The sequence below is a fragment of the Serinus canaria genome, chromosome 6 (genome assembly GCF_022539315.1).
Source record: "Serinus canaria isolate serCan28SL12 chromosome 6, serCan2020, whole genome shotgun sequence".
NCBI classification, from domain to species: domain Eukaryota; kingdom Metazoa; phylum Chordata; class Aves; order Passeriformes; family Fringillidae; genus Serinus; species Serinus canaria.
The window spans coordinates 20,115,492-20,129,286 of NC_066320.1; the positions used below are offsets into that span (position 1 = coordinate 20,115,492).

At 36.4% G+C, this 13,795-nt stretch overlaps 1 protein-coding gene across 5 annotated transcripts in view; it reads left to right on the forward strand.

Annotated features, from left to right (window-relative positions):
• DNTT (DNA nucleotidylexotransferase) overlaps nt 1-13,795 on the forward strand; it is a 145,524-nt gene that overhangs the window by 55,416 nt on the left and 76,313 nt on the right. For 2 of the 5 annotated variants that reach the window (XM_030241268.2, XM_050976612.1), the window contains exons 3-4: nt 8,394-8,485; nt 13,407-13,486. In XM_030241268.2, coding sequence (XP_030097128.2) covers nt 13,413-13,486 — 74 coding nt within the window. In that variant the 5' untranslated portion in view covers nt 8,394-8,485; nt 13,407-13,412. Of the gene's footprint in view, nt 1-8,320; nt 8,486-13,283; nt 13,487-13,795 lie in introns of those variants that run through there. The other 3 variants (XM_050976613.1, XM_050976614.1, XM_018910759.3) reach the window with 3 other exon arrangements.

Consider the following 13,795-nt stretch of genomic DNA (forward strand, 5'->3'; position numbering starts at 1 on the left):
TTTCCTCATTTATTTGACTGGATGGTTAGTTTATTTTGAGTTAAATTTGTAATATTTATACTTACAAAATTACTGTTTAATTTTCTTTCCCTTATTTATGCAGGTCCTACCTGTAATTTTACCACAGATAATTGATGTACTTCTTTCATGTTGATGTTGCTTACAAAAGGACCTTTTATTGTTACTGCTGTAACTGAGATAGGAATCTAGCCCACAGTACATGTTCATGCAGGAGACATTTGCAGCTGTCAGGGCTGGCAGCTCATTGGCTTGTTTTGAGATCTGTGGATAAAACCCAGTGCAGATTAATGACAAGATATAGGATTTTTTTTAATTTTTTTTTTTTTTTTTTGATAACTGACACTTGGTATCAAGGGGGCTTAACATGACAGTTGACTATTTAGTTTACACTGGAAAATTTTGTGTGCAAGGCAATAGGGTAAAGCCATGCTTCAGAAAGAAAATGCTATACTTTGCTTTTTGTTTGGGAATCTCCATGTTCTTGTTAAATGCTAGTTACACAATCTAAGTGATTCATAATTACCAAAGTTACACAGAATTCTTAATGTTTCCCTATTTGTCAGCAGTGAAAATACAACAAATACAGAATTTTGCACTGTACTATTGTGCAACAGCATCTCACTGAACCTTCATAAGCTAAATATTGTGTGAACTCTAGAAAACATTTTCAAATTAATTTCTATTGTGACTAGCATATGAAAGGGAGCTAAGTGTTAAAGTTTCACCCTCATTTTTGTCTGCCAAGACTGATATTCCCCATGAGCATGCACCACCTTGTAAATGAAAGCTGTGTTATGATATGCCAAGTTCTGCCTTTGATGCACTTTCTGGGGAATAGATGTTTGCTGATTATATAACTTCAGGACTTAATGTTTGCTCAGTTTGAGAAGAGCTCTTTAGTGAAGACTTTATTTGAAGATGATCTACAGTCATTGATTGTAAGCCTAAAGGATTTTGTCTCCACTTTTGGATTGATTAAACAGTGATTTCTGAGTTAGACATGTGGGAATAAGGGATATTGAACACAGACATTTCTTGTATGCTTTTATGCTTTGGTAAGCCAAGTTCAAGAAGTGTGTCAAAAGTAATTGGAAACAATACCTTTATCTCTATCAGACCATCTCTGAAAATGGACAAAAATACTGAAATTTGTCTTTATGAGATGGAGATAAGTTTGGTTTTTTGAAAGGATTACTTTTACTTGAAATAAGTTTGTGTTTAGAGGAAACAAGGAATGTGTTCTCAGTCTGGAGCAGTAGTTTTTGTTCCTTTCTTGGATGAACTATTTGAGTATTTAATGTTACTTCCCTTCCTCAGAAAAAACAGTGTTCATAGGAAATGGAATTTTAGCTGAGCTGTTCTTAGAATAGAATTGTCCTCATGCAGCAATATCATCCCTTTGTTATGAAGTAAATAATTGAAATTGTTCACTGAGAAATTCTTTCTGATGCCTTGTGAGGCTACCTAGAACAGAGGCTAGATAGTGTTAAAGGAATAAAGTAGGTTTTTATTAAAAAGGCCTTCAAAGGATACACCTTGGCAGAGCCCTGCTGTGGCTCTACCCAAGATGGACCTAAGATGGGCATCTGGTCACGAGTTTTCACACTTTCATAAGTTTTGGTCCATTTACATATTGAGGTTAATTGTCTAATTACAGCTCCAGGTTATGAAGTGCCATCCTCCCAGATTGCTCTCCTCAATTTGCTGTTGTTTACACTTCTGGGGCCTGAAGCTGCAATGGTGTCCTTGGTTCTCTGGCTGGAAAAGGATAGTTTTGCCTAACTAAACTGTGAAGGGAACTTGAACTGAGTCACACAGTATAGCAGTACAGAATCTGGAAAATATGAAAGCTAAAATTTAGGGCATAACTTCTCCATTTCAGTTTGCTGTTCAACTATTTCTGGATAAAATATTGCTAGATGTAACACTGGAATCTGGCTTTAAAAATGATTAATTTCCATTTTATGGACAGTATTATCCGCTTACAAGTTTCAATTAAATTTATGAGATTAGGTTAGAAGAATTTATATTTAGAACAAATCACAGGAAGAAATAAATTAAACATTGGTTCTATCCATAGAGGTTTATGTGAGGGGTCATAAGGGTCATATGTGCAGTGAGACTGGACTTGGCATGTATCATATTCTGCCATTATGCAAAATATTATGCTATAATGTGCTCTCCTGGATGGTACAGTAATAAGCAGTTGACTAGCAAGAAAATGTGCCTCTGGTTAATGCACTCCCTCACTCCCTGAATCCCTCAGGAAAAGTCACTGTCCTGAATCTTTGTTGATATATGAGTGCTGTCTCCAATGAAGTCGTACCAACTGAATGATAAATGTTTTCAGCTTTGAGCATTTGACCTCCCCAACACAGACAAAATGTTTTTAACATTCATAGAAGTGAAAAGTGTGTATGTGTGAATGCACCAGTCTGCAAGTTAAAAGCACATTTCTTCTGCACCAGTTGTAAAGTGCACCACTCTTCCCTAGATCTGACTGAACACTTGTTTACTTATTTAGGCTTCTGAACACCTTAGATGAGTCTCTTATTGAAACACAAGTTTTTCCTTGCCATCTATTCAGGTTTCAGTCATACTAGCTGAAGCAGAAATAATCCAGAAGTTGGCCTTAAAACTGGGAATGAAAATGAAATTATTTCTCAGTGTAGAAAGCACAGCACTCATCTTGGTCTTCTTTTTCATGAAGCCTTCAAACAGATTTGTAAATTCATTGGTGTTAAGGTTGGAAATGACTAACAGTCATTACAGAGTGTGACCTTTAGCTTAACAGAAATTGATTTATGCAAGAAAACCTTCCTGTTTTATATCCTGTGACTGTGTTTGAACTAAAGAATATACTTCATAAAAATATTCAGTTTTGATAAAGAGTTTCTGGTGTTTGAAAATTTGCTACCATTGCATCAGCACAGAAATAGATAAGGTGAATGGATCACATTTGCCATGTGTTTCTGGAGAGAGCCTGAATATACCAAGATAGCTGCATATTGCATCATATCACTCTAAATGTATCTAAGTCTGAGTATATCTCATTAGGCTTGTCCTGATGTGTCAAAATATGACTATTAAAAACCAAGATCATAGCCTGCTATTTATTTAAACAAGACCATATATTTTAAAAAACCCAAACCATAGTCAACCCCCACCCCAAACATTGTTCAGTGCTATTACCAAAATCTAACAAAAGCCAGAGATCCAACACATAAGATATTAAACTGATTGCTCTGGGATTCATTTTGCTTATGCTCATACAGGACTCAGTGTTTACAGGACTTGGATAAACCTGTAAATGTCACCAGCAGAATAAGATGACTTTTTTTTTCTTTTTACTTCTCATTCAAAAATGATATTTTAAAATAAAAATAGCTCTACATTTAAAAATAAGGAATTAGGACACCAAGTATCTTGAAATTGTTTTATGTTTCTTGACTTCACATTGAGTGAAACACATTATTCAACCTAGCTGAATATGGGTTATTTTTGGTAATAATATTGATAATAATAATATTTGGCAATAAATTGATAATTGATCCAAGGAGTTTAATTTTTTGGTTGAATGAACACTTTTAATCATAGAGAAACATTTTGGTTTCATTTTATGGTCAGTGTCCTGCCTTTTCCAATCAAACAAGTATTCCTTTCAACAATTGTTCAGCAAATGAACCAAACCCACTTTGTTTACCTGCTCACACTCCTACTCCATGTGCTTCTCTACATTCAGTATAAAGCACTTGCTAAAGAACTATTAGGATCCTTGTATGATCACTTTACAGGATAAAGAGAAGAGAGAAGATTAAATAGGAAAAAAGGTGCAAAAGCTGGGCTTAGAGTTCTGCAGAGGGAAATTATTTCCTGTGTGACCACAAAAGCAAGGCAGGTGGCTTCTCTGAGTCAGGTCTGACTCCAGTCTGTTGAGCACTGTCAGCCCAAACACAGCTGTTGCCTCCCCACACCTGACACCCTTCTATGAGCAGGGAAGTTTCTTTTCTTGCACAGGAGTTAACTGGGTAATGTTGGATCCATAATCCAAGCAATCCTGACCCCTGCTACCCTGACATTGTCCATTGGCCTGAAATTGCTGGCCCTGTGGTACTTTTAGGCCATGGGATCCTATTGAATTCAGTGCTTAGCTCTAGTGAACTTGGAGCTCTAAAGATTTATCTTGTTCATTAATCTTCAAAAATTATTCCTTTTAGCCAAAATCTAAGCACAGTTTTCAGACCCTTGCTCACAGCTGTGCTCAATCAATTTTCTCATTCCTAGGCTTAGTCTAAAAGACAGACAAATGAGCTTTGTTTCCTTTGAACCTAATGATTATCCTAGTCCAATTGTTAGTATGGATATCTTGTGTCACAGAGAAGATTGAAAAGCAGTGATCTAAATGGAAGGTGGATAAGTTTGGAGCTTCTGGTCACTTAGGAAAATAAAAAGCCTGAAGAGCACCAAGTGCACTGCTTAAGCTTACACATGTGCCTAATTTGAAATGTGAGGGAGGGGAATAGTACTGAATACTTTTCAGGCATGTTCAGCATGAATTAGGGTGCAAAGTGATATTTAACTGTTCAGGTGTGTCTGGTTTATTTGTAGTACTGAAGAAACCTTAAGAAGGTTGAGTGTTTTTAATGTATCCATTTAAATAGATGTCAATTAAATGTGGCTTCTTGGGAGATACAGCAACAGGACAGAGCTTCAGTCATTGCTGTAAGGAAAAAATAATCTCAAACTTGACAAGAAGAGAACCTGAGTGATCATTGTTTTGATGTAGTGCTAAAATCTTTCTTGCTTGCTCTGGAGATAATTGAGGAGGCTCTACGGCCTTTCTTAAATGAATAATAAATTGACTGGCTCTACTAGAGATGAAATGCCTTCTCAGCTGGATCTCCTAAGCTCAGTTTGCTCAGGCTTTGCAAAGGCAAGGTTTTTCAGATTTTCCTGGATGGTTTACAGAGTCAGGTGCATCAGTCAACTTCTTTTGGCTTGGACATTTTGGAGAGAGGCTGAGTTGTAAGTTTTGATGTCAAATGTACAGTACTGTGACTGACAAGGTAGTAATAAATTGTAACTCCACCTGTTGTGTACTATGTATTTTTAGTAGTTTTATTGTACAAGTTTCTTTTCCATTATTTTCCTAATGATTTTACCTAATGAATGTGTTATATTCCTGTGCCAAGCTGTTTAACATAGCTTTGAGAACACATTATGAATGCAAATATATCAAGTAGAACTGGTCTGAAGAAGTATTGCCAGTTGTCTACTGCTTAGTCCTGTGAAAGAGTTTTCCTTAATTTCTGCCCCTCACCTTTACCCTTTTGTGTTGTGCTGCTGTTTGTTTGCACTGGTATTTGGGCTGTAATCTGCTTGTGGGTAGTGCAGCTGAGAAGGTGACATGAGGTGATCCTGTTGTGGTTTGCTGTGAAGCAGAGGGAGCATGTGTGATGGCTTCCTATCATACCACAAAGGCTGCTGGGTTTGTGTTCTGTTGTCTCATGATTTTGAGCAGTGAGCAGTGTTGAGAATATGTCTAAATGGTTGCTAAAAGTGAAGAATATTACTTCCTCTAATATTTTCTCCCTGAAGTGTGAGTTAATTTTTATTCCCTCTCAGAAACATCCACTCTTACAGATTTAGGTAGTTTCTCTAAGCTTCTTTTGCCATTATTCATCAAAAAATATTTATATTTGGTTCTTTTCACCACACTGTTTAAAACCAGTAATTTGAAAAGTTGATCTGAACCTTTCTTCCCAGCCATCTAAACTGAGCATAACTGCTCCAAGCTGTGTGCCTTCTCTGTCCCCTGTCACCTGGTTGTCCCCTATCTGACCCTCTCTCCTTGTTGTTTAACTCTTGTACCATCTGTAGGAAAGCATCAAGGAGACATTTTAACTACACAACCTGTACAAAAGTGAAACAAGGAGCCAGGAAGCCATTGAGTCTATATAAAAGGAAAGATACAGCATACATAGAATTACTTGTGACAAAGAACTTTCTGGATTTACTGAAGTATGAAAATATGCATGGATTTTTCCCTCTGCAGGTTGTGCAATATGGCACATTTTGTACTTTATTAGAGGCCTACACAAGATAATGGAATGGTCAGATTTACTGTGGATACAAACCCATACTCTTAGCAAAATCATGTTAACTGCATGGTTCAGTGATTGTGATACATGCATACACCCCCCCCCCCCAGTTCTTAATTAAACTTGTTTCTTAATGAAACAGTTTCTTTATCATATCCCATTTTGTTTACATAACATTTCATTACTCAGAAGAGATATCTTGGATTACTTTCCCATACATTAAAAAGCATGACTACATCTAAAATCATTATTTTAGTAGTTCAGTAGTACTGAGTATCTTCCTCTGCAGACTTCTTGACATGATTTTGATACACATTCACTCACAGCTGTCAGAGCTGTAGTCTGTGTTCATTCTTATGGCTTCCTTGTTCTTTGGGGGTCATTGTAGCTGTGCATGTTGTGTTGAGATTTTCAGGTGTTCTCTCTGATGAGTTGGTAGAGCACAGACTGTTGGGTAAGGCCATAAGAGAGGAAAAGCAGTATTTTCCTCAGTGCCTCATGGAAGTTACTTGGTGGTTTGCCCTAAATATATACAGATTATTTCCAAATTCTCCTATTTTGCTCATTTGCTTTGGAGATGAAAGGTTGAGTGGTAGGTTGGTGTGACTTCCCTGGTGTTTGACTCAAGCTTGCAGAAGAGCAGCCCAGAGTATCAGGAAATGAGCTGGCTGTTTTTTGAAAACATGTATGTACTTAACTTGACAAAATATTATTTCTTGGCAATAAAATGATTTTGGGATCTACTGGTATCTGCTGTCCATAACCACAGCACAGTGTCAGGATTCAGGCCTTTCTATCCTCTAACTTGTCCTGATTTTATGTTTTTGTAAAATAACACAGTTATGCAGACAAATTTAGCCTCTATTTTGTTTTTCATGTTTGAATGGATGACATTTTGAATTCTAGTGCATTGCAAACTTATAATGATATGCCAACAGCAAAAGAGAACTGTTATATTGAATTGTGTCCTTAATAACATCATAAAGTGCAAAAGTGACTAAGAATAGCATGTATTTTTAGTAAAATTTGAGTAAATTCTAACAGAGCAGTATTTGCAAATATATTTACCTGCTTTGTATCCTTCCTGCTGTTGTGCTTCATAATACATAGCAATAATTAGTTTAGCACAGGAGCAGAAAAAGCAGAATGACATACAAAACCTTATGGGAAGAAAGACATAGAAGTTTTCTGGTGAAATTCTTTATTATGGTGTGTTCTTTTGATTTGTCACTTCAGTGTTGAATTACAAGCTTGATTAATAGTTTTGTGATTGAGTCTGACTTTTTATGTGGAAGAAAATTAATTTCAGTTTCTTAAAACTGAATCCACTCTGCTGCAGAAAACACAGGAAAGAGTAGTAAAGGTCATAATGTATCTACCTCAGGTGTAATTGTACTGTGTCTTTGAAAAGTATAAAAAATGTGTCAGAACTTGTGATGGAATTTTCTAATCAGCAGGTGTGCATCATAAAATAATGGCATGAGACTTGTACCTATCATTTAAAGAGTCAGATGACTCTAAGGGCTACCTTTTCAAAAATGTTCTACAGACAGTGCTTTTTTATAAAGATTGACCAACACATGTTCACTGCTAAGCAAACATGCAGTGCTACACTGGGGCACAGTTTCTAGGGGCTTTGAAATGACAGTAATATTGAGTTTTCTGCAAGATGAAACAATGGAAGCAAACCTTGAGATAGCCTGGAAAAAGAATGGCTCATAGCTTGGAGAGATATTTTTTTATGCAGCTGGAAATAAATTAACCTTCTTTGTAGTTAAAGGTAGAGCCATGAAATCCACACTGCAAAATAAAAACCATGTAAGTGTTTTGTGATACTCCAGGCAGCTGCCAAATTTTTAGGTGAAGTCAGTAAGAAATGGAAAGTGTGCTTTTTGTGGAAACTGTGTCAAGAGCTGTTTTGTGTTAAAAAATTCCTGCTGCCTGATTCTGAAATTTTCTGCTATGAATTAATTACCCAGCTAGGTTGCTTCTGCTGTAATTAGTTCTGCTTTAGTGGAACGCAGCACCTAAATAAATTAAAAAGGTGAGAATTCTGCTCCATTCCACTCTGCTTTTCAGCTTCCTTCAGTTCAGATTTCTAGGATTAAATAAAAAAGGCTTGGAATTGATTTTTCTTTCACCTGCAAAATTCACAACACGTCACTTGGATGAACATCTGTTTTGCTTTCTCTCTGTAGATAACACCAAGATGTGTCTAATCCTCATCAGCAATTCCTTCAGCTTCTCTGATGCTGGCTCTTTTTCCTGCAGCTTATTTCAGTGGAGTGTGCAGAAGGAGCTCTGTCAGGACTCAGTGTGCTGTTAGATTACCTGTTGCTTTTCCTCAATAGCCAAAAACTGAGGTAAAATTTGTCTTGGTTTCACTTGCATAAACTCTTAAGAAGGGGGGCATTTTGTATAATATTATTTGTAAGTTTTTCTTCCCTTTGCAACAACATTATTTATTGTACTTATTCTTACTTCTCTCTTTTATGTTAATTGGTCACATTATTTCCTCAGCTTGATGGTGTGGGAGCTTTCCTGTACTACTAAAAATTGACTGCATAGTTGAAAGATTTCTGTGAATCATGGCAATAGCCTTTTCCCAATTTTCATTATTTTGGTTTAGGTACATCTATATTTATTAAATGCATCATGCTTTACTACCTGTAAATGTAGAAGGCATAAATCTCACACATACTGCTGTTTGTATGTTCTGTAATGTGAGTAGGTCTGGAAATGCTGCAGTTTCACTGCAAGGTGCATCAATTCTACCACCTAGTAACTGTTACAACAACTAATTAAAAGAAGATAAATGAACAATTTAGGTGTTTTATTTGAGGTATCCTAGTAGAGGAGCAGAAGAGGAAAAATATTCTTTATAGATAAAGAATCATGGGAGTTGTTATTATAACAGCATTATAATTTTATTGTAATTTACCAGTGTTTATTTCTAGTCTTATATGGTTATATAAGAAATATTTGAAATGCCCACAGAAACATTATTGAGTCATTGCTGAGATAAGTAATATTTACAGCTGCCTAAATTTAGACTGTGCAACCCTATTTGTGTAGCTCCTCATCTCTGGAAGGTTGCTTGGTATTTCTTAGCTAATGGAAATGCCTTTAATACCAGCAGTGAGATAAATGGGACCAGCTAAATAAATGCTGCTCAAAATCCAGGCAGATTTACCTTTGTAAACTATGCTTGGAAGAGATGTGTAACTGCCAAAGGATCTGCCTGGCCATGTATAGTGATGGGATTATGTAGATACGTCTCTGCTTGTTGCTAAAGGTTCACAAGGCTCTCATGAGACTCAAGGATAAAGAAAACCATTGATGCACCAGCACAAGAATCAAAGAATAGTCCAATAAAAATCACAACAAGGAGAAGCAGCTACCGTAGGCAGAGTAGCTAAAGAGAACAGTTGTAAACCTTGTTACTGAACAGAGAGACTGAAGGATGAGTGAAAATAATAGTTTCCAGGGAATATAGGCATATTGATGTGAGTAGGAAACAGCTCCTGCCAGGATTTGTCACCAAGTACTCTTTTATGCTGTAAGGGAGAACCCTATTGCTCTGTTTAATTATTCAGAGCTATGATATTGCTGTTCCCTAGTTTCTTCAGAAAGTGCTCAGAAAAAAACCCCAGCCTTTCTAGAATACCTGTGTATGCAGTATATTAAACAAGCTGTTAGCTCTTGGTATGATTTGAGAGATGTTGTCAAATAAATTCTTTTTATTCAGATTTTCATTTTAATTAGGCAGCAAAAAAAAAGAAGACGACCAGCTCTTTTGACCATATATTGACCATATATATCAGAAATATTGTACATTTGATGACAACAGCTGCAGAATTTTGTGTTCTCTCTAAGTCTACTTTACTTTACATGCCAAATAGCATCATCCAGCCAAGTGAGCACATTCAAAGCATACCATCATTTAATAAGTGTTTTGAAATTCTTGGCTTCTTATGGAGTTTGTCACATTTGATGGGAATAATTCAAGCACCTATAGCTCAGAACTGCCACATAAAAATATCCTAGTGGTTTCAAAGAATAAAAATATCACAGAATCAATTGGGCTGGAAAATACCTCTAGCATTGAGTCCCACCTTTGACTGAACACCACCTTGTCAACCAGACATGACACCAAGTGCCACATCCAGTGTTTCCTTAAACACCTCCAGGGGTGGTGACTCCACCACCCTCTGTGCACTTATTCCTATGCCTAATCACTCTTTCTGTGAAAAAATTCCTCCTAATGTCTAACCTGAATCTCTTCAGCTGCAGCTTGAGACTAAAAAAAGGGATGTGGGAGAATTAATTTTTAAAACAGGAAAAACACCTGCTGTATAATTTTTAGGCACTGAAAGATTGGTATAACGGGTGTAAATGACAAAGGAAATGCTTAACAGCCAGGAAAGCCAGAAATCAAACAGAAGAATAGTAATGGGAATATCTAGACAAAAACAAATGTGAGAAGTATTAAAAAAAAATCCATGAATTGGTTCATTGGAAATTACTGAATTACTGAAGAAAAATTACTAAATGAAAAAGCTAGGGAAAATTAATCACTGTGAAACAATACTGCATGAGATGCTGTTAAGGTGCTATGTGAAATAAGAAGGCATCCAATCACTTCTCTGATTTTTATTTTTGGTATTTGAGAGATGTTTTCTCTGAAGGTTACCAGATTGTAGCTATGTATTAAAAGAAAATTTCACAATTCTCCTCATGAAAGCAACATGAATGGACAAGTATTATTTTCTAAAATATTTACAATGCGGCTGACATGGCATCAGGGCACTGAAAGACTGACAATAATCGAGAATGTGCAGTGAAAACATGTGAGTAGTGAAATTCAGAGGAGCTGTACTTGGCAGCACTTTTCCTCTCAGAGAACCTCCCTTTGAAGTTGATCAGTACTCTGCTCCTCAGAGGACTTTGGGATGCTGTTGTTGGCACCCACATCACAAGTGATGAAAAGTGTTTGCTTAAATGGCCATCAGTATTTGTGTCGAATTCTTAATCTTTGCCTTTGATAGTGTTCAACAGTGATCCATAGCAAGAGCATAAAAGTTTGTCCAGATTTCCCTCAAGGAATGTGAAATACTCTGCACTCCATGAGGCTGTAATAAGGTGGAAAATTTCTGCAAGTTTCAGTGGTTTTAGGCCATGAATCATATGTGGTGCCATGACTCAGGTAGAAATCTACTTTTCCTTTGTCATAAATAAGAGACATGCCTTTTCTCTGTTGTATTTGCTTTCTCTCTAATGCATGTTCTACTTTCTGTGGTACTGTCAAAAATATTATGATATAATATTGTAGGAGAGTAAGCAGTTCACTCATCTGGGATATGGAAATCCTGTTAATTTTAGAAGGCACATTTAATAAAATTGCATCATTGGCAGAGACTTTTCATATTATACTGTGTTTATTAGAGAAAACCTCTTTGCATTAGGTTCAAAGCCAGAAATTGATTTCCAAAGGAGCTGAGTGCCTAGGTTGCTTAGATATTTTGAAAATCCCGCTAGGTCTCTGTTTGCAGCTTTTTGCCACCTAAATACCCTTGAAAATCTGGCTTAAGAGTTATAACAGTAACACAAAGGAATAAAAACTTGTTATTCAAGCCAGAAGGATTTTACTGGCACTGAGCATATTGATGTTACACTGGGGAAAATTATATTTACATGTTTTAGAGCACTGAATTAATTATAACATAAAATAAAACTATGTTTAACATATGTAAAGAATCTGTTCTCCAATACATTATTCCTTGTAGGGATTGAGTTAAAGTGTTTTACCAAGCCTAGGAAAGCTATATACAGGGAATGACCAGTGTTCAATGGTTGATTAGTAGTCTGGAAAAAAGACATGGAACAACCAAAACAGATTGCTCAGCCTTAATGCCAGATCCATTCCCTATTTTTTTTTTTGCTTCTTTGCTGCTATTCTTTTGCTTAAGCCTCTTAAAGTCAGCTTGTCCATTTTCCAGTTCCTATGAAAATATCTCATATGCTTTCAAAATAACCTTGAAATTATTTATTTTGACAATTTTAATGTTATAAATCCAAAAGAGGAATAGATGTTTTGGCTTCTGGGTTATCCCTAGGCAAGGGAAGAAATGAATCCAGTCTAATCTATATACTGCACTATGTATATATTTTTTCCATGGCCTCAGGAAGACCCCAGAGCTGAAAGCTCTATATTAATTTTGGATGGTTAGTTTCTATTCTGATGAAAAGTATTTCTTTATGTCTGCAATAATACAGTTAAAGCAGCAAGAGCTACAGGGCTCAGAAAATGTCTGCAATGCTTTTACAATTTAATTTTAAATTCAGGGCCATAATTGCAGGAAACAGATTTTGACGAATTTTCCTGAAACTCAGCTTGTATATCCATCTGTGATAAAAGAACTGAAAATATAATTGATCGATCTGACTGAGGAATTTTTCTACCTTGCTTCCCCATGAGAACATGAGCAATGAGAATTGCAACATAACATTTCTGATGTGTTGCAAAGGACTGGTAAAATCCAAATTCTCTGCTATGTTAAAAATAAAAATCCAACTTGATATGGGAGTAGGGGTATTTACCACTGAAGGAGATTTGTGCTGAAGTAGATGCAGAGGCTATAAACCTGGTTCATTGTGCTCACCTTGCTCTAATAGAAATCCAGGGAGATGCGGAACTGCATCCAACGTGATACTGGCAAAAACTCTGGTGTAGTTCTGCAATGAGCAGTACCTACTCCTCCAGATGAGGAATGTAAATGGCCTCCATAATCTGCTCTGTGGCTGTTTGGAGGTCACTGGGTGCTTAAATGCAAAAAGGTGGAGCTGAGCCATTCAATCAGCTGAAGACCTGGTTGAAATTTTGAGATGATTTGGCTGATCAATTTTATTTGGATAATCTTTGTAGGCAATGGTTGTTTTAAGAAATGAATTAATTTTTGCACCTGTCTGGAGTATTTCTGTTGAAGAAGTCCCAGCTGGTAGACACTGAGTGATGTTTCTGCTTGTGTAGCACCTGCTTTGGATTTCAGAGGGGGAGCAAGAAAATTACTTCAATGGGTGGTGACATTAAATACAGCTGTTGCCTGGCAGAAAGCATGTTACCTCTATTTTACCCAAGTGAGAGCATTTCTACCTTGCATCATGGATAGGTTCAAAGCTCCAGCTGTAATCTCCCAGAGGAAGAGACAGAAAGGGTTGCACTCCCCAAAACTTTCCTGCAGTTATGAAATAAAGTTCAGTAACTTTGTCATTTTTATTATGCAGAGGAAGATGGGGGTGACCAGAAGGATGTTTTTGATGGAACTGGGAAGAAGAAAAGGTTTCCGAGTAGAAAGTGAGCTAAGGTAGGAAAATGTTTATATGTTTTGAAATAACATGTAGTAATGCTGTTTGAGGCATTTAAATTCAATTAATATAGTCATACAAGTGACTGTGATTGAAGCTTTTGCCTGTGTTTTTGGTGGGTATACTTGGCTCTTTCCATTATAAATATATTTCAGGAGTTCAGTGGGTGTTGTTAGTATGTCTTTCAATTGTCTTCTGGACAGAAAGCAGGGAAAGCACAAAACTTAGCAAAATTTCTAATTTTTCACTTTTAATATGTGCATTTCTAATTTATCTTAGATCTGTCAATTTTCATGGGTCTGCATATA